The sequence below is a fragment of the Trichosurus vulpecula genome, chromosome 5 (genome assembly GCF_011100635.1).
Source record: "Trichosurus vulpecula isolate mTriVul1 chromosome 5, mTriVul1.pri, whole genome shotgun sequence".
In the NCBI taxonomy this organism is placed as follows: domain Eukaryota; kingdom Metazoa; phylum Chordata; class Mammalia; order Diprotodontia; family Phalangeridae; genus Trichosurus; species Trichosurus vulpecula.
The window spans coordinates 212,533,794-212,556,461 of record NC_050577.1 but is presented as its reverse complement, the minus strand read 5'-3'; the positions used below and the strand labels follow the sequence as shown (position 1 = coordinate 212,556,461).

Here is a 22,668-nt window from a genome sequence, read left to right as displayed (position 1 = left end):
ATAACACAAGCAAATTAGAACAGCAAGGAAAAGTCTATCTTTCAGATCTATGAAGAAGGGAAGAATTTAGGACAAAGGAAAATATAGAGAGCATTACATAATTTAAAATAGATAATTTTGATTACATTAAATTTTAAAATTTTGCACAATCAAAATCAACAAAACCAAAATTATAAGGAAAGAAGAAAACTAGGAAAAAATCTTTACAAGTATCACTGATAAAGGTCTCATTTCTCAAATATATAGAGAACTGAGTCATATTTATAAAAATACAAATCATTCTCCAATTGATAAATTGTCAAACCATAGGAATAGACAGTTTTCAGATGAGGAAATCAAAGCTATCTCTAGTCAAATAAAAAAATGCTCTAACTAATGCATTATTGATTAGAAAAATACAAATTAAGACAACTCTGAGGTACCACCTCACAACTATCAGATTGGTTAATATGACAGAAAAGGAAAAGGATAAATGTTGGAAAGGATGTGGGAAAACTGGGACACTAATGCACTGTTGGGATGGTTGGGAACTTATCCAACCATTCTAGAGAGCAATTTAGAATTATGCCCAAAGAGCTATAAAATTGTACATACCTTTTGACATAGCAACACCACTACTAGATCTGTATCCCGAATGTATTAAAGAAAAAAGAAAAGGACCTATATGTACAAAAATATTTATAACAGGTCTTTTTGTGGTGGCAACAAACTGGAAATTGAGGAAATGCCCATCAATTGAGGGATCACTGAAAAGGGTATGGTATATGATTGTGATGGAATACTATTATGCTATAATTTAAAAATAAAATTGAAAGCAAAATAATACTTGGTACATAAAGTAATTCCTATGGCATGTAAATGTTACTATGGAAGTTAATTTAAACATAAAATAGCCATTTAACTTTTAATGACAATGATCAATATGAAATTCTAGATAGCATATAGTATATATATGTATATATATACATGTATATAAACTCTCACAAACGTTAAAGTAATGAATAAAAGTTATTATTCAAATCAGTAATTTATTTTGGCTTGGCTATATATTTAGTGGAAAAGAGGCTGGATTTGTTGTCTGAGGACCAAGATGTGTGAACTGGGAAAATAACTAGTACTATCTAGGTCTCAATTTCCTTATCTATAAATTGATAAAGTTAGAATAGATGACCTCACAGGTCTAATTCAGGGCAATGAGGTGGCACAGTGGCTAGAATGCTGCACCTGGAGTCAGGAAACCATTTCCCTAAGTTCATATCTGGCCTCAGATATTCATTAGCCATATGACAGTGGTCAAGTCACTTAATCCTGTTTGCCTCAGTATCCTCATCAGTAAAATGATCTAGAAAGGGAAAAGGCAAACCACTCCAGTATATTTGCCAAGAAAATGCTCTCATGAGGTCACAAAGATCCAGATATTACTGAAAAATAACCAAACATCATCATTACAGTCTCTTTTGGCTCTAGCTCTATAATCTTATTATCTTAGATCTTGTGGAAGGCTATATGCCACATAATTTAGAGACATCACATTACTAAAAGAACACAATTTAAGAAGGAAATCAGTCTATGTTCTTTTTATGCAAAAAATACAACTGTAAAACCAACATACCTGAACCAACTTCTTTTTCCTCCTCTTCAATATTGTTTTTGATACTATCATATTCCTCATCAATTGTCTGGTTGCCTCGGATCTGTGTCAAAATTCTCCGAGCTTTCTGAGTCTGTCCTTTCTGAATGAGCCATCTTGGGCTTTCCGGTAGAAAGAGAAATCCAAGGAATTGTATTATTGCTGGGATAGCTGAAAGGCCCAGCATATACCTACCAAAAAAAATAGAGCTTTATGACATCTAATGTCATTAGCAATAACGCATAAAATAATTACATTGGTTATATCAAAGATAATTTCAAATGAATCTAAAATAGATTTATTTTCTGTACATTATGGGTCTACTACAATATTTTGTCTTATATTAAAGGTGTCACTGGATTCTTCAAGACTATGATGATACAGTGCAAGCACTAGGAGCTGCTAAAAAATAAATCAGCATCAAGTGCAGGTATAGACTGTGTCTGTAATTTGAGTGTCAGCCTCATTTCAGAAAGGCTCATAATAAGAAAGACACAGTGGTGTGATCTGTACCAGACAGATAAAGTCACAAAGAGTACAAAGTATAGAAATATGTCCCTGAAACCAATAATATTTAATGCTGTTATATCATTCTGAAAAAACAGGTGACCAGTCAAGATGGCAGAGTAAGAGAAAGTAGTACAGCTTAGCTCTCCCCTATAAGTACTGTACAAAGATCTAGAAAAAGTACCAGTTTAAGTTCAAATCAGAAAATCCAAGAAAACAAATCACAGTGAGTCATTTATTTGAGCCCAACTCAACAAAGAAAGATAGATAAAGAAGTCTATGGACACTTGTGATGGGACCTAGCTAAGGTCACTTCATACCTTGAATCATGCAGCCCTACCTGTAGATATATATGTGTATGTATCCTTTATAGAAACTGACCAAGTATTAGAGCCTAAAAAATTAGAATTGAGCAAGTAGAAGCTAATGAGCCTATGAGGCATCAAGAAGTAGTCAAACAAAATGTAAAGAATGAAAAAATAAAAGAAAATGTGAAATATCTAATTAGAAAAACAACTCACCTGGAAAATAGATCCAGGAAAGACAATTTAAGAATTATTGGTCTACTGGAAACCCAAGATGTAAAAAAGAACATGAACAGTATCTTTGAAGAAATTATCAAAGATAAGGGCACAGAGGTCCTAGAATCTGAGGGGAAAATAATCATTGAAAGAATTCACCAATCACCCCCTGAAAGAGATCCCAAATTGAAAACTCCAAGAAATATTAAAACCAAATTTCAGAACTACAAGCAGCCAAAAAGAAACAATTCAAGTATAGCATAACTACAGTCAGGATCATGCACAATCTTTCAGCTTCTACATTAAATGACAGGAGAAATTGGAATATGATATTCTGAAGAGCAAAGGAGCTTGGACTACAACCAAGGATCAACTACCCAGCAAAACTGAGCATAACTTTTCAGGCAAGGAGATGGACATTCAACTAAATAAGGGAATTCCAGACCTTCCTGATGAAAAGGCCAGAATTCAGTGGAAAATTTGATCTTCAAATACAAAACTCAACAGAGACATGAAAAGGTAAACAGGGGAGAAAAACCCCATAAACCTTTTTAATCAATAAGTGCAAATTCTTTACACCCTTATATAGGATTATATTGTTTTACATATGTCATATATATATATATATATATAATATATATATGCATACATATGGCAATCTTGAGAATAGTGTAATTATTATGAGAATTGAATGGGATATTCATAGACTGTGGGTGTCAGTATAAAATAACCAATATAATGATAAAAAATATAATTAAGAGATGTAAAGGAGAAGAGGTAAGGAGGTAGTAGAAAAGGGTAAATTACATCAAATGAAGAGGCAGAGAACCCCATTATATTAATGGGAAAGATGGGAGGGAGAAGAGTAGTATATGAGCTTTACACTCATTGGATTTGGTTCAAAAAAAGAACAACATACTCTGAAAAATACAGAAATCAAACTTGTCCTGCAGGCAGTAGGTGGGGAAAGGGGAAAGGAAAGGGGGGGGAGTCAGCAGGGAGGGAAGAAGTAGCAAGGGGAAAAGGGTAAGATAAGGGAGGGAAATCAAGAGGGAGGGTAAATTGAGGAAGGTGGTGGGCAAAAGGAAAACTTTTGAGGAGCGGAAGGGGGGAGGGAGAAATAAAAGCATAAATGGTGGGGGGAAACAGGATGGGAAAAAGACAGAGCATGTAATCATAACTGTGAATGTGAATGGGATGAACTCTTGCATAAAATGGAGGTGGATAGCAGAATGGATTAAAAACCATAATCCTTGGGGCAGCTAGGTGTTGCAGTTAGTAGAGCAACAACCCTGGAGTCAGGAGGACCTGAGTTCAACTCTGGCCTCAGACACTTGACACACTTACTAGCTGTGTGACCTTGGGCAAGTCACTTAACCCCAATTGCCCTGCCTTCCCCCTCCAAAAAAAATTTAAAAACCATAATCCTACAATATGTCATTTACAAGAAAACACATTTTAAAAAAGGGGATACACACAGGGTAAAAGTAGAAGGATGGAGTAGAATATATTGTGCTTCAGCTAAAGTAAAAAAAGCAGGAGTAGCAATACTAATCTCAGAGAAAGCAAAAGCAAAGATAGGTCTAATTAAAAGAGATAAGGAAGGACACTATATCCTGCTAAAAGGCACCATAGACAATGAAGCAATATCATTTTTAACATATATGCACCAAGTGGTATGGCATGCAAATTCTTAGAGGAGAAGTTAAGGGAGTTACAGGAAGAAATAGACAGCAAAACCATACTAATGGGGGACCTCAACGTCCCCCTCTCTGAACTTGATAAATCTAACCTCAAAATAAACAAGAAAGAAGTTAAGGAGGTGAACAGAATTTTAGAAAAGGCAAATAGGATAGACAGCTCGGAAAAAATGGAATGGGGATAAAAATGAATATACTTTTTTTCTCAGCAGTACATGTCACATACTCAAAAATTGACCATGTCCTAGGGCATAAAAAACTCACAATCCAGTGCAGAAGGACTGAAATAGTCAATACATCCTTCTCAGATCAGGAGGCAATAAAAATTATTTCTAATAAAGGACCATGGAAAGATAAACTAAAAATTAATTGGAAATTAAATAATCTAATAGTAAAGAATGAGTGGGCCAAAGAACAAATCATAGAAACAATTAATAACTTCATTCAAGAGAATGACAATAATGAGACAACAAACCAAAACTCATGGGATGCAACAAAAGCAGTTCTTAGGGGAAGTTTTATATCTCTAAATGCTTACGTGAATAAAATAGATAAAAAGGAGAGCGATGAAATGGGCATGAAACTGAAAAAAACTAGAAAAAGAACAAATTGAAAATCCCCAATTAGATACCAAATTAGAAATACTGAAACTCAAAGGAGAGATTAATAAAATTGAAATAAAGAAAGCTTTTGAACTAATAAATAAAACCAAGAGCTGGTTTTATGAAAAAAACTAATAAAATTGATAAACCCTTGGTCAATTTGATTTAAAAAAAAGAAAGAATAAAATCAAATTCCCAATATCAAAAATGAAAAGGGGGAATTCACCTCCAATGAAGAGGAAATTAAAACAATAATTAAGAATTTTTTGTCCAATTGTGTGCCCACAAATTTGATAATCTCAGGGAAATGGAGGAACATTTACAAAAATACAAATTCCCCAGGTGAACAGAAGAGGAAGTAAATTACCTGAATAACCCCATCTCAGAAAAAGAAATTGAGCAAGCCATCAATGAACTCCCTAGAAAAAAATCTTCAGGGCCAGATGGTTTTACATGTGAATTTTGTCAAACATTTAAAGAACAATTAATTCCCATATTTTATAGACTATTTGGGAAAATAGGAGAAGAAGGAGTCCTACCAAATTCCTTTTATGACACAAGTATGGTACTAATACCTAAACCAGGAAGCCAAAACAGAGAAATGAAATTATAGACCAATTTCCCTAATGAATATTGATGCAAAAATTTTAAATAAAATATTAGCAAAAAGATTACCGCAACTTATCAAAAGAATTTATTCCAGGAATGCAAGGCTGGTTCAATATTAAGAAAACTATAAGCATAATTGATCATGTCAATAATGAAACTAGTAGAAAACATATGATTATCTCAATAGATGCAGAAAAAGCTTTTGACAAAACACAACACCCATTTCTATTAAAAACACTAGAAAGCATAGAAATAAATGGAGTCTTCCTTAAAATTATAAATAGCATCTACCTAAAACCATCAGCAAGCATTATATGAAATGGAGATAAGGTGGATTCATTACCAGTAAGATCCAGGGTGAAACAAGGATGTCCATCATCACCTGTATTATTCAATTTGGTATTAGAAATGTTAGCCATAACATTAAGAGAAGAAAAACAAATTGAAGGAATTAGAATAAGCAAAGAAGAAATTGAATTATCACTTTTTGCAGATGCTATGATGATTTACTTAGAGAATCCTACAGAATCAAGTAAAAAAAACTACTTGAAATAATAAACAACTTTAGCAAAGTGTCAGGATATAAAATAAGCCCACATAAATCCTCAGTATTCCTAAAAATTATTTTAAAAGCCCATCAGCAAGAAATAGAAAGAGAAATTCCATTTAAAGTTACTGTAGACACTATAAAATATTTGGGAGTCTACCTGCCAAGACAAACCCAAGGCCTATATGAACACAATTATAAAATACTTCTCACACAAATAAAGTCAGATCTAATTAAATGGAATAACATCAGTTGCTCATGGTTAGGCCAAGGTAATATAATAACAATGACAATTTTACCTAAATTAATTTACTTATTCAGCGCCATACCAATTGAACTACCAAAAAATTATTTTACAGAGCTGGATAAAATCATCACAAAATTCATCTGGAAGAAAAAATGGTCCAGAATATCAAGGGGATTAATGAAAAGAAATACTAGGGAAGGTGGCCTAGCCATACCAGATATGAAAATGTACTGTAAAGCAGCAGTCCTCAAAACTATCTGGTACTGGCTAAGAAACAGAGTGGTAAATCAGTGGAATAGGTTAGGTACACAAAACACAGAAGTCACAGACTACTCTTTGATAAACCCAAAGAATCCAGCTTCTGGGCTAAGAATTCTCTATTTCACAAAAACTGCTGGGAAAATCGGAAAATAGTATGACAGAAACTGGGCATATACCCATATCTCACAGCATATACCAAAATAAAGTCAAAATGGGTGCATGATTTAGGAATAAAGGCTGATACTATAAGTAATTTGGGAGAGCAAGGAATAGTTTACTTGTCAGATTTATGGGAAAGGGAAGAATTCATGACCCAACAAGAGAAAGACAGCATTATAAAATGCAAAATGGATAATTTTGATTATGCTAAACTGAAAAGTTTTTGTATAAACAAAGCCAACGCAACAAAGATTAGGAGGGAAGCAGAAAATGGGGAGAAAATCTTTAGAACCAATGTCTCTGATAAAGGCCTCATCTCTAAAATATGCAGGGAACTGAGGCAAATACATAGGAATAAAAGCCATTCCCTGATTGAGAAATGGTCAAAGAATATGAACAGGCAGTTTTCAGGAGAAGAAATTAAAGGTATCTATAGGCATATGAAAAAAATGCTTTAAATCACTATTGATTAGAGAAACGCAAATCAAAACAAGTCTTAGGCACCACATATCTCCTGTCAGATTGGCTAACAAGAAAGAGAAAACTGGAAAATGATGAATGCTGGAGAGGATGTGGGAAAATTGAAACTTTAGTACATTGTTGGTGGAGTTGTGAACAGACCCAGCCATTCTGCAGAGCAATTTGGAGCTACGTCCAAAGGGCTATAAAAATGTGCATACTCTTTGACCCAGCAAAACCACTGCTAGGGCTACATCCCAAAGAGATCACACAAGTGGCAAATGGATTAGTATGTACAAAAATATTTATAGCAGCTCTTTTTATGGTGGCAAAGAATTGGAAATCAAAGGGATGCCCATCAACTGGAGAATGGCTGAACAAGTTGTGGTATATGAATGTAATGGAATACTATTGTGCTATAAGAAATGGGGAAAATATGGACTGCATAATAACCTGGAAAGATCTACATGGTGTGATGCTGAGTGAGGGGAGCAAAACCAGGAGAATTAAGTGTTCTAAAGTAAAAATAAAAAATCTAATTGAAAAAAGAATTAGGCAAATAGAAGCTAATGACTCTATGAAGCATCAAAAATCAGTGAAACAAAATCTAAAGAATGAGAAAATAGAAGAAAATATAAAATACCTCATTAGAAAAACAACCGACCTGGAAAATAGATGGAGGAGAAACAATTTAAGAAGTATTTATCTACCAGAAGGCCATGATGAAAAAAAGAGCCTGGAAAGCATCTTCCAAGAAATCAAGGAAAACTTCCCCAAGGTCCTAGAACCACAGGGTAAAAGAGTCATCGAAAGAATCCACCAATCTCCTCCTGAAAGAGATCCTACATTGAAAATGCCAAGGAATACTGTATCAAATTCCGGACTTATCAAGTCAAAGAGAAAATATGTCAAGCAGCCCAAATAAAACAATTCAAATATCATGGAACTACAGTCAAGATCACACAGGACCCTGCAGCTTCTACATTAAAAGAATGGAGGCCTTGGAACATGATATTCCTTAAGGCAAAGGAGCTTGGATTACAACCAAGGATCAATTACCCAGCAAAATTGAGCATAATCTCTCAGGAGAGAAGATGGACATTTAATAAAACAGGGGACTTCCAGACTTTCCTAATGAGAAGACCAGAGTTCAAAGGAAAATTTGATCTTCAAATACAAGATTCAAGAGAAGCACAGGAACAGGAAAGAAAAAATAAAAATGTTATTCAATAAGGGCAAACTGTTGACATCACTACATTGGAAGATGATACTTGTGAATCTTGAGAATTGAATCTTTATTATGACATTTAAAAGAGATATACACAGACAGAGGGTTTGGCTAAAAATTAACAGATGTGATGATAAAAAACTTAAGGGGTGAAAAGGGATTGTAATGGGAGAAGAGGAAAGAAGGAGGCAGAAAAAGGCAAATTGTATCACATGAAGAGGCAAAAAACATATTACAGTAGAGGGAAAGAAGGGAGGGAGATGAGTATTGTTTGAAATTCACTCTCATCAGATTTGGCTCAAAGAAGGAATAACATACTCAGGTATAGAAATCTAACTTGCCCTAAAGGCAATAGCAGGGAAAAGGGAAGGAAAAGGAAGGGAAAGAAAAGAGATAAAAGGGAGGGAAGATTGAGGGAGGTGGTAGTCAAAAGCAAAACTATTTTGAGGAGGGAAAGGAAGAAGGGAGAAGTAAAAGCATATATGGGGGTGGGGGAATAGGATGGAAAGAAAGACACAGACAATAATCATCAATGTGAATGTGAATGGGATGAACTCTCCCATAAAATGGAAGCAGATAGCAGAAAGGATTAAAAACCATAATCTTGCAATATGTTCTTTACAAGAAACATATTTGAAACAGGGGAATACACACAGGGTAAAGGTAAATGGCTGGAGTAGAATATATTATGCTTTAACTGAAGTAAAAAAAAAGCAGGGGTAGCAATTGTAATCTCAGACAAAGCAGAAGCAAAAATAGATCTAATTAAAAGATAAGGAAGGAAACAACATCCCGTTAAAAGGTACCATGAGCAATGAAGTGATATAATTATTAAAAATATATGTACCAAGTGCTATAGCATGCAAATACTTGGAAGAAAAGTTAAGAGAGTTACAGGGAGAAATAGACAGCAAAACTGTACTAGTGGGGGACCTCAAGCTCCCTGTCTCTGAAGTTGATAAATATAACCTCAAAATAAACAAGAAAGAAGTTAAAGAGGTAGAGATGGTAGACCTCTGGAGAAAATTGAATGAGAATACAAAGGAATATAGCACTTTCTCAGTGGTTGTAAAAACAATGTGGCTTTCAGCAGATGCTGAAGTGTAAGACCCAACAAGACCAGCAACAAGAGCTTCCAGCACAGGTTCTTTGATCTGCTTTACTAAGGAAAGCAACATTAAGGGGTTAATAATCTCACTTTAATCAAACACACATGTATCATCACTTAGTTCAGGAAGAAAAGCCAGCACCCAGAATGTCAGAGCAAATCCAAGTGGAAATTACAAACAGAAAATATCAACATATCAAATAACACAATTCGATAGACAAGCTTTGTGAATCAAGACATCATGTACATAGTTACCAAAAAGAGAGGCACCAACATCTGCATTTTCTTCAAAGCCAGGGGACTCCAGTGGCTACCCAGAATCTCCACAGTGACACTATTCCAGTGAGTGAGAGCCCCAAACAAAATGCTAACCTCCAAGTTTATATACCCTTCCTAGGTAGCTTGGAGGCTTCACATCTAATCAGCAAAAGGGTGTGGGTTTGGGGCTTTGCACCTAGTTAGAAAAAGGGTGTGGACCTGGGGCTTTGCACCTAGTAAGACTTAATCAAAGGCACTTGATTACTTTAGCATTCTGAAAAAGAGAAAATGGGGGGAAAAAGTCCCATCTTAATTAATATTACAGTGGTACATGACACATATACAAAAACTGACCATGTAGTAGGGCATAAAAACCTCATAATCCAATGCACAAAGACAGAAACCTTAAATACATCCTTTTCAGATCATGATGTAATAAAAATGATATGTAATAAAGGGCCATGGAAAGATAGACAAAAATCAATTGGAAACTAAATAATCTAATCCTAAAGAATGAATGGATGAAACAACAAATCATAAAAATAATCAATGACCTCATCAAGAGAATGACAATAATGAGACAACATACCAAAACTTATGGGATGCAGTGAAAGTAGTTCTTAGGGGAAGTTTAATATCTCTGAAACCATACATAAATAAAATAGAGAAAGTGGAGATCAATGAATTGGGCATACAGTTGAAAAACCTAGAAAAAGAACAAATTAAAAATCCTCAATTAAATAACAAATTATAAATACTGAAAACCAAAGGAAAGATTAATAAAATTGAAATTAAGAAAATTATTGAACTAATAAATGAAACTAAAAGCTGGTTTTATGAAAAAAAAACACTAAAATAGATAAACCTTTGGTCAATTTGATTACAAAAGAAAGAAAACCAAATAACCAGTATCAAAAATAAAAATGGTGAATTCAACACCAAGGAATAGGAAATTAAAACCATAATTAGAAACTATTTTGCCCAACTATATGCCCATAAATTTGACAATCTTAGTGAAATGGATGAATATTTCCAAAAATATAAGTTGCCCAGATTAATGGAAGAGGAAATAAAATACTTAAATAACACCTCTTAAAAAAAGAAATTGAACAAGCCATCAATGAACTCCCCAGGAAAAACTCTCCAGGGCCAGTTGGATTTACAAGCAAATTTTATCAGACATTCAAAGAATAATTAATTCTAATACTATATATACTATTTGTGAAAATAAGTGAAGAAGTCGTTCTAAATTCTTTTATGATACAAATATGGTACTTATACCTAAACCAGGAAAAGTCAAAACAGAGAACAACAAAACTAACAGAAATCATATGATTATCTCAACAGATGCAGAAAAAGTTTTTGAGAAAATACAACATGCATTCCTATTAAAAACACTAGAGAGCATAGAAATAAGTGGAGCCTTCCTTATAATAATAAGTAGCATCTAGGTAAAACTATCAGCAAGCATTATATGTAATAGGGATAAGCTAGAAGCATTTCCAATAAGATCAGGGGTAAAACAAGGATGTCCATTATCACCACTCTTATTCAGTACAGTACTAGAAAAAGAAACTGAAGGAATTAGAATAGGCAAAGAAGAAACTAAGTTATCATCCTTGCCAGATGACATGATGATACACTTAGAGAATCCTAGAGAATCAAGCAAAAAGCTACTCGAAGTAATAAACACCTTTAGCAAAGTTGCAGGATATAAAATAAACCCACATAAATCACCAGCATTTTGATATATTACTAACAAAGCCTAACGGCAAGAGATAGAAAGAGAAATTTCTTTTAAAGTGACTGCAGACATTATAAAATATTTAGGAGTCAACCTGCCAAAACAAACCCAGGAACTATATGAACACAATTACAAAACATTTTTCATAAAAATAAAGGCAGATCTAAATAAATGGGAAAATGTAATTTGTTCCTGGGTAGGCCAAGCAAATATAAGAAAGATGACAATTCTACCTAAATTAATTTACTTATTCACTGACATATCAATCAAACTACCAAAAAATTATTTTATATAACTAGAAAAAATAATAACAAAATTCATCTGGAAGAACAAAAGATCCAGAATATCAAGGGAATTAATGAAAAGAAATGCTGGAAAATTTGGCCTAACCATACCAGTGCTGAAATTATGTTATAAAACAACTATCATCAAAACTGCTTGGTACTGGCTAAGAACTAGAGATGTAGATCAGTGAAGTAGGTTAGGTACACAAGACATAGTCGTCACCGACTATAGTAGTCTACTACTTGATAAACCCAAAGACCCCAGCTTCTGGGATAAGATCTCACTATTTTACAAAAACTGCAAGGAAAACTGGAAAATAGATGGCAGAAATTGGGCATAGATGAACGCCTTACACCATATACCAAAATAAAGTCCAAATGGGTACATGATTTAAATATAAAGGCTGATACTACCAGCAAATTAGGGGAGCAAGAAATAGTTTATCTGTCAGATTTATGGAGAATGGAGTAATTTATGATCAAACAAGAAATAGAGAACATTATGAAATGCAAAAGGGATAATTTTGATAACATTAAATTGAAAAGTTTTTGCACAAACAATGCCAATGCAACCAAGATTGGAAGCGAAGCAGAAAACTGGACAAGAATTTTTACAAGTATCTCTGATAAAGGGTTCATTTCTAAAATATGTAGAGAACTGTATCAAATTTATAAGAATACAAGTCATTCCCCAATTGAGAAATGGTCAAAGGATATGAACAGGCAGTTTTCAGAGGAAGAAATCAAAAATATCTATAGTCATATAAAAATGCTGTAAGTCACTATTAGAGAAATCATTATTAGAGAAATGCAAATCAAAACAACCCAGGTACCACATCACACCTATCAGATCGGTTAAACATGACAATACAGGAAAATGATAAATGTTAGAGATGTGAGAAAATTGGAACACTAATACATTGTTGGTGGAGTTGTGACTTGATCCAACCATTCCAGAGGGCAATTTGAAACTATGCCCATAGGCCTATAAAAAAGTGTATAGCCTTTGACCCAGCAATACCATTTCTAGGGCTGTATCCCAAAGAGATAACAAAAATGGAAAAAGGATCCACATGTACAAAAATATTCAAAGCAGCTCTTTTGTGGTGGCCAAGAACTGGAAATTGGGGTGACAATTGAGGGATGGCTGAACAAGTTGTAGTAAATGAATGTAATGGAATACTATTGTGCTATAAGAAATGATGCACAGGAAGATTTCAGAAAAACCTGGAAAAACTTATACGAAGTGAAGTGAGCAGAACCAGGAGAACATTGTACATAGTAACAGCCACAGAGTAGGATAACTGACTTTGATAGACTTATCTCTTCTCAGCAATGCAAGGACCCAAAACAATTCCAAATACTTCTTGATGGAAAATGCCATCCACATCTCGAGAAAGAGCTATGGAATCTGAATGAAGATTGATGCATATTATTTGCTCTCTTTTTTTTGTTTGGTTTCAGTTTGTTTTTTCTTTCTCATGGCTCCTTCCATTCATTCAAATTCTTCTATGCCACAAGACTAATGTGAAAATATGTTTAATAGGTATTTATATGTAGAACCTATATTGAATTGGACACCATCTTGGGGAGTGGTGAGGGGAGTGAGATGGAGAAAATTTAAAACTTATGGAAGTAAATGGTGAAAGCAAAAATAAATAAATTATTTTTTAAAAATAAATATAAGGTTAAAAAAAGGAAAAATAGAATGGAGAAAGGCACAGGAATCGTAACGGTGAATGTGAATGATATGAACTCTTCCATAAAACAGAAGCAGATATCAGAATGAATTAAAAACCAGAATCCTACAATACGTTGTTTACAAGAAACACATTTGAAGCAGAGAAATGGACACAGAGAAAAGATAAAAGGCTGGAGCAGAATATATTATGCTTCACCTAAAGTAAAAACAGCAGGGGTAGCAATCTTGATCTCAGACAAAGTAAAAACAAAAATAGACCTAAGTAAAATAGATGAGGAATGAAATTGAATATTATTAAAAGGTACCATAGACAATGAAGTAGTATCAACACTAAATATATATGCACCAAGTTGTTTAGCATCCAAATTCTTGGAGGAGAAATTAATGTGAGGAAGAAATAGACAGCAAAAGTATACTAGTGGGGGACCTCAACCTTCCCCTCTCAAAATTAGATAAATCTAACCATAAAATAAATAAGAAAGAAGTTAAGGAAGTGAATAGAATTTTAGAAAAGTTAGATATGTTAAGCCTTTAGAGAAAATTGAATGGGGATAGAAAGCAATATATCATTTTCTCAGCAGTACATGGCACCTACTTAAAAACTGACCATGTACTAGAGCATAAAAACCTCATGATCTAGTGCAGAAAGGCAGAAATATTAAATGCATCCTTTTCAGATCATGCTACAATAAAAATTACATGTAATAAAGGGCCATGGAAAGATAGACTAAAAATTATTTGTAAACTAAATAATCTAATCCTAAAGAATTAGTGAGTCAAATAACAAATCATAAAAACAGTTATTCCATCCAAGATAGTGACAATAATGAGACAACATTCCAAAATTTTGGGGGTACAGCCAAAGAAGTTCTTAGGATAAATTTTATAACTCTAAATGCTTACATTAATAAAATAGAGAAAGAGAAGATCATTGAGTTTAGTATACAACTAAAAAGGCTAGGAAAAAAAACAAATTAAAAATCCCCAATTAAATACAAAATTAGAAATTCTGAAAATCAAAGAAGAGATTAATACAATTGAAATTAAAACTATTGACCTAATGAATCAAATTAAGAGCTGATTTTATGAAAAAAACAATAAAATAGATAAACCTTTGATTAATTTGATTAAAAGAAAGAAGAAAACCAAATTACTAGTATCAGAAATGAAAACAGTGAATACACCACCAATGAAGGGGAAATTAAAACAATTATTAGGTGTTATTTTGCCCAGCTGTATGCCAATAAATTTGACAATCTTAGTGAAATGGATGAATATTTACAAAAATAAAATTGAGCCAATTAACAGAAGAGGAAATAAAATTTTAGAAAAGGCAATTGAATAAGCCATTAATGAACTCCTTTAGAAAAAAATCTCCAGGGCCAGACAGATTTACAAGTGAATTCTTTCAAATATTCAAAAGAACAATTAATTCCAAAATTATATAAAATATTTGGAAAAGTAGGCAAAGAAGGAGATCTATCAAATTCTTTTTACAAAATACATATGGTGCTGATATGAAAACCAGGAAGAGTCAAAACATAGAAAGAAAATCATAGACCAATTTTCCTGATGAATACTGATGCAAAAATTTTAAAGAAAATGTTAGCAAAGAGACTATAGCAACTTATTACAAGAATAATACACTATGACCAGGTGGGACTTATACCAGCACCATATCAATAATAAAACTAACAGAAATCATATTATTGTCTCAATAGATACAGAGAAAGTATTTGACAAAATACAATGTCCATTGCTATTAAAAACACTTGGGGGAATATGAATAAATGGAGTCTTTCTTAAAATGATAGGTAACAGCTATCTAAAACCATCAGCAAGAATTATATATAATGGGGATAAATCAGAAACAGTTCCAATAAGATCAGAGCTGAAACAAGGATATCCATTATTACCATGTTATTCAATATTATACTAGGAATGTTAGCTTTAGCAGTAAGAGAAGAAAAAGAAAATGAAGGAATTAGAATAGGCAAAGAAGGTACTCTTTGCAGATGATATAGTGGTACACTTAGAGAATCCTAGAGAATCAACTAAAAAACCACTTGAAATAGTAAACAACTTCAGCAAAGTTGCAAGACATAAAATAAGCCCACATAAATCATGGACATTTCTATTTATTACTAACAAAGTCCAGCAGCAAGAGATAGGAAAAGAAATTACGTTCAAAGTTACTGTAGACATTATAAAATATTTGGGAGTCTACCTCCCAAGACAACCTAGGAAGTATATGAACACAACTAAAAAACACTTTTCACACAAAGTCAGATCTAAACAACTGGAAAAATAACAGATCTAAATAATTGGAAAAATGCCCATGGGTATGCCAAGTTAATATAATAAAAATGGCAATTCTTCTTAAATCAGTTCCATACCAATCAAAATACCAAAAAAAAAATAGTTCATAGAGCTAGAGAAAATAATAACAAAATTCATCTGGAAGAATGAAAGGTCCAAAATATCAAGGGAATTAATGAAAAGAAATGCTGGAAAAGTTGGTCTAGCTATACCAGATATAAAAGTGAGAATGAAGGACAAACAACAACTACAGAAATGCATTATAAATCAGCAGTCATCAAAGCCATTAGATACTGGCTAAGAAATAGAGTGATGGGTGTGTGGAACAGATTAAGTACACAAGACACAGTTGTCAATGACTATACAAATCTACTGTTTGATAACCCCAAAGACTTCAGGTTCTGGGGTAAGAATTCACTGTTTGACAAAAATGTCTGGGAAAACTTGAAAATAGTATCCAGAAACTAAGCAAGGACCAACATCTTATACCATAAACCAAGATAAGGTCAAAACGTATGCATGATTTAGAGATAAATGGGGAAACCATAATCAAAATAGGAGAGCAAGGAATCATTTATGACTATATCAGATTGTATGCCATATGGGGATTGTATGGCGAGTGGGGAAGGGAGAGAGGGGGAAAAATTTGAAACTCAAAAATCTCATAAAAGTGAATGTTGAAAACTAAAAATAAATAAATAATAATAATAAAATATGCTCCTTGAAGACAATAGCTGTTTCACATTTGTACATGTATTCCCATGTATAGTTAGTATAGTTCCTGGAATATAGTAATAAATTAATAAATCCTTTTTTTATTCATTCAATCATAGCAAAGAATTGTGTTTCATACATATATAGTATAATTTCCTTTATGTAGCATCACCGTTCCCTCACCTGCCTTTCCACTCTATAAGATAACTTACATAGCAGAACCTCTTGACCACATATCCATCATTTTAGATACACTCAGACTTCTCTTGAGCTTAGCAAAGTGGAGAGAGAATCTATAGATAAGTGCTGGAAAAGTTTGTGCAAGGCCTTTCACCATAACAGAAGCATTTCTTTATCAACATGGACAGCAAAATCCCCTAGAGTACTTAAAAACAATACTATTATCAAGTATTTTTTGAAAGCCACAATTTATCATTTTTCTCTGTAATCTCATTTCTCCAAATTCCCTTTTTTATACTTTTAAAAATTTATTACTTATTTTAACATTCATTTTAAAAAATCTTTGAGTTCCAAATTCTCTCACTCCCTCCCACACCTCTGTCAATCATTGAGAAATCAAGAAACGTGATAGCAATTATACATGTGAAATCATGCAAAACAAGTATCATTGTTAACTATGTTGCAAAAAAGGAAGAAAAGTAAAAAAAATAAAAATATGCTTCAATCAGCATTCAGACTTGAACAGTTCTTTCACTAGAAGTTGGCAACATTTTTCATCATAAGTTCTTTGTAACTGTTCTATTATTGTATTGATCAGAAAAACTAAGTCATTCAGGATTTGATCATCTTCCTATATTGTTGTTACTACATATAATATTCTCCTGGTTCTGCTCACTTCACTTTGCATCAGTTCATGTAAGTCTCTCTGGATTTTTCTGAAAGCATCCTACTTGTCATTTCTTATAGCACAATAGTATTGCTTCACAATCACATACCACAACATATTCAGTCATTCACCAAATGATGGACATACCCTCAATTTTTGATTCTTTGCCATCACAAAAGAGCTGCTATAATTTTTTGTACATATAAGTTCCCATACTTTTTCTTTGATTTCTTTGGGTGAAGCAGTGGTATTTCTTGGTTAATAGGTCAACACAGTTTATAGCCTTTTAGATATAGTTCCAAATTGCATTCCAGAATGGTGGACCAGTTCACAACTCCAACACTGCATTACATTCTTAATTTCCCCACATCTTCTTCAAGATTTATCCTTTTACTTTTCTGTCACATTAGCCAATTTGAGAGTTGTAAAGTGGTACCTCAGTGTTGTTTAATTTGTATTTCTCTAATTAGTAGTGATTTAGAACATTTTTTTCATATGACAAATATGATTTTATATTATTTCTTCTTCAGAAAACTGCCCGTTCATATCCTTTGACTATTATGAACTGGGAAATGACTTGTCTTCTTATTAATGTGACTCAGTTCTCTGTATATTTGAGAAGTGAGGTCTTTATTAGAGACACTTGCTGTAAAAAGTTTTTTCTCAGTTTTATGCTTTCCTTCTAACCTTGGCTGCATCAGTTTTGTTTGTTTAAACCTAATGTAGATCTATCTAGGTTTGATCTAGACCACCCCTCTTTGCTTATGATTTACAGGGATGTATTTTACAACCTGCAACCTTGCTAAAGTTGTTGATTATTTCAAGTAGTTTTTTAGTTGATTTTCTGTGCATGTTCTACATATACACCATTGTATCATCTGCAAAGAGTGATAGTTTTGTTTCCTCAGTGTCTATTTTAATTCCTTCAATTTATTTTTCTTCTCTTATTTCTATAGCTAACATTTCTAATACTATGTTGAATAATAGTGGTAATCATGGGTCCTTTTAATGTGACTGCTTTCTGACTATCTTCTTCAAGACCGTCACTCAACTCAGTATATTTATATTTCCAAACAGTTGCTCTTTTCTTTTTATTCATGGGAGAGGTTTGCTTCCATGGATTCAAGTTTTTATATTCTCATTTCTTCTTGGCAGTGTCTAAATTCTGCCATATGTTTATTTTTAGCTTCTTCTTTCAAGATTCTGGTGTCTCTATTGAACCATTTGGTATATCTTATTTTTATTCCATACCCTCTTGGGAATCCACAGGATCTTCTGCATTATTAAGTCTTGGTTCAATTTCTTTTATCTTGCAATAATTATTTAGAATTGCTTATAGTCATTTAGATATTCTGATAGACATCTTTCCTTCTGTTTTACTATATTCCCTGGTGGTTTAAATGTTTATGCTCCAACTTTTAAACTGAATTTTCTTCTTCCTGAGATCTTTGGTGGTTTTAATATTTTATTCTCTCCCTCCCCCACCCCATATTCCCTTATGAATGTCACTTTCTGACACCTTCCACTTTGATGGCAGTCTGGAGCCTGTTCCCACTTAAAGAATTCACTTCTCACCAGTCTCAGTCTCTAACCAAAGAAGCTTCTGAAGGCTCAGGACTAGTGTTAACTCAGTGACAATACCCTCTCTCCTTCACGCCAAGTATAGCCCTTGCTCCAGTTCCCTCCATTCCTCACTTCTCTGGCTTTCAAATAACAATGGTTGAGGGAGGGGCTTGAAGGAAGGAAGGAATTTGGAACTCAAAATTTTTAAAAAATGAATGTTAAAAATAAATAAAAGAATGCTGGTCTTACCACACAGAGTCAAATGAGTACAAATAGGAGAACTATATACACAATGTGAGGGAATTGATGGGATTGCAGCAGCAAGTAGTGGTGGGAACAGAGTGAACCACATTGACTCTATCTTGTGACCCAATTCTGGAGCTAGTTCAGTTCCCTTTTCTTCAACTATGGGTTTAGTCCAACATTTGTGAAAAAAACTTTATTCAGTTGTGGGAATTGTAAGAAAATCTTTTTGCTGAGAGAAATCATTATTTTGCTATTAATAACCAATTATTAAATTAGGATTCAAGCTTTTTTCCTTTTATTTCTTCTTTGAAGGCCCAGTTCCTGTAAAAAAATCAATCTCTGAAGGACATTTCTGATTGATGAGATTACCATAACCCTTAAAGAACATGCTCCTCAATCTTGGGCCATATCATACTTGTGAGAAATGGTGGGAGGAGTTTTGTTTCCACAGGATAGTGATACCAGATTGTAAGTCAGGTGGCTGGTTCTAATCAGAGCTATGATCTAGCAGAGACCAGGTGAAAGGTTAGAGGCTTGTATACATGCTTAACAAGCCATCTGAGGAGGGCATGATGTAGGGAGTCAGGGGATTGCATCTGGCCAAGCAAGAGCCAGGACGGAGATTCAAATTGGGAGTCAATAAAAGGACTGGTGTTTCTCTGAGTCCTTGTACTCTCCTGTACTCCATTTGGGGGATGTACGAATTTTTTCAGAATGAAAAAGTGTAAAATGTAATTAAAAGTTTTCTAACTTTCCAAAGAGGATTGTTTATTCCTAGACAGAGTAAGTACATTTATAACAATTGGGGGGGGGGCTTGTCCAGGATTAATATAGCTTCAGAAAAAAGGAAAAAAATTCACCACAGAAAAAAAGGGAGGTGCTCCCACTGGTTTTCAGTGGGCCCGAGTATCCTCAGGTGGAAGTTTCCCTTCTTCAGACTGCTAACTTCCATGGACTATTTCTTTGAAATCCTTGGGAACTCAGGAATGTGAATAAAGAGAAAAAGTAAAACTAAATAGCTATAGACAGCATAAGTCAGGTACCTGATGAAGGCAGGAACCATTTGGGATCTTAAGTACTGATTTGGCATGTCTGGGTTCTAGGTTGACAAGTAAGATTTGCCTAGAACAGGGAAAAGAGCTCTCAAAATATTAGGTCCTAGGTAGGGAAGAATGGATTTCTTCTAGAATTTTTTGGCATAGCTCATGAAGAAAAATGCACACTAACTGGGAAATCAGTGGGTTGACCCAGGAAAAGGACTTGGAGATTTGTGGGTGGTAAAAATTCTCTCTATCTAACTCAGAGAAGTTTTGAATGTTAGAGAGAGACAAGAAAGCAAGCAGGAAACTTCCCAGCAGATAAAGGAGAGGTAGATTGATTTGCATTTAAAACCATTCACTGCTTCACAGAAAGGAAAAGGTTTTGTGGGAGGACACAATCCAAGGTGATTTGGAGATGTGAAGTGTAAAGTATGTTATTTTTAATTTAATGCCTGAGATGGGTCTGAATTTGAATTCTAAATTCTAATTTAGAATTTAAAATTCTAATGTGCAATGTCTTGTCTGTATGTTTGAGAAAAGTTTTATGTTTCATGTTCCTATATGAAGTTTTTGAGCCAAGGAACAGAGAGGTTAAAAGGAGTTAATTGGCAAGAGAAAAAGATCTCAGGAAGTATGTAGGAGAAAGAAAACTAAGGTTGAGGGAAGGAGATTTAGCTCCTTTTAGTATGCAAATTGGTAGTCATTTAACTTAACTTAAAGTTTTAAGGTAAAAAGAAGATGGAGAAGAAGCTTGGTGAGTATAATTTTTTTTCATTTATTTGAAATTTTTGAGGTAGTTTGTGTCAAGATTAGGAAAGAAAGAGAGACTGACATTGGAGCAAGAATATGGAGGGTAAAACAAAAAGAGAAAGGGATTTCAGTGGCTGTCAGGTCCATGTGTTCTCAGCCACTCCTTCCCCCACCCTACTTTAGAGAACTTGGATATGTTAATCAGGGTTTGAACTAAAGAATTTATAGCATGATTAGAAATTTTTTTTTATTTTTTTAATTTAAATTTATTTATTTAACATATTTGTTTTCAGCATTGATTTTCACAACAGTTTAAATTACAAATTTTCTCCCCATTTCTACCCTCCCCCCCACTCCAAGATGGCATATATTCTGGTTGCCCTGTTCCCCAGTCAGCCCTCCCCTCTATCACCCCCCTCTCCTCACATCCCCCTTTCCCTTCCTTTCTTGTAGGGCAAGATAAATTTCTATGCCCCATTGCCTGTGTATCTTATTTTTTAGTTGCATGCCAAAACTTTTTTTTGTTTTTGAACATCTGTTTTTAAAACTTTGAGTTCCAAATTCTCTCCCCTCTTCCCTTCCCACCCACCCTCCCTAAGAAGTCAAGCAATTCAACCTAGTCCACACGTGTATCATTATGTATGACCCTTCCACAATACTCATGTTGTGAAAGGCTAACTACATTTTGCTCCTTCCCAACCCATCCCGCTTTATTGAATTTTCCCCCTTGACCCTGTCCCCTTTCCGAAGTGTTTGTTTTGATTACCTCCACCCCTATCTGCCCTCCCCTCCATCATCCCCCCACCTTTTATTTTTTTTTTATCTTCCTCCCTCTTCTTTCCTTTGGGGTAAGATACTCAACTGAGTATGTATGGTATTCCCTCCTCAGGCCAAATCTGATGAGAGCAAGGTTCACTCATTCCCCCCTCACCTGCCCTCTCCCCTCCTCTCACAGAACTGCTTCCTCTTGCCACCTTTATGCGAGATAATCCACCCCATTCTATCTCTCCCTATCTCCCTTTCTCAGTATGTTGCTCTCTCATCCCTTAATTTCATTTTATTTCTTTTAGATATCTTCCCTTCATCTTCAACTCACCCTGTGTCTGCTCTCTTTTACATATATATATATATATATACATACACACACATACATACACATACATACATATACACATAGATATAAACATACATACACATTCACTTATATATACATAAAATATGTATATATATATATATATATATATATATATACATATGCATATTCCCTTCAACTGCCCTAATACTGAGGTCTCATGAATCATACACATCATCTTTCCATGTAGGAATGTAAACAAAACAGTTCAACTTTAGTAAGTCCCTTGCAATTTCTGTTTCTTGATTACCTTTTCATGCTTCTCTTGATTCTTGTGTTTGAAAGTCACATTTTCTATTCAGCTCTGGTCTTTTCACTGAGAAAGCTTGAAAGTCCTCTATTTTATTGAAAATCCATATTTTGCCTTGGAACATGATACTCAGTTTTGCTGGGTAGGTGATTCTAGGTTTTAATCCTAGCTCCATTGACCTCCGGAATATCGCATTCCAAGCCTTTCGATCTCTTAATGTAGAAGCTGCCACATCTTGGGT

General features: G+C 34.0%; 1 protein-coding gene across 1 annotated transcript in view; it reads right to left on the bottom strand.

Annotated features, from left to right (window-relative positions):
- SLC2A13 (solute carrier family 2 member 13) overlaps window positions 1–22,668 on the bottom strand; it is a 274,941-nt gene that overhangs the window by 159,910 nt on the left and 92,363 nt on the right. Inside the window, exon 3 of the mRNA XM_036760016.1 lies at window positions 1,613–1,821. Coding sequence (XP_036615911.1) covers window positions 1,613–1,821 — 209 coding nt within the window. The remainder of the gene's footprint in view (window positions 1–1,612; window positions 1,822–22,668) is intronic.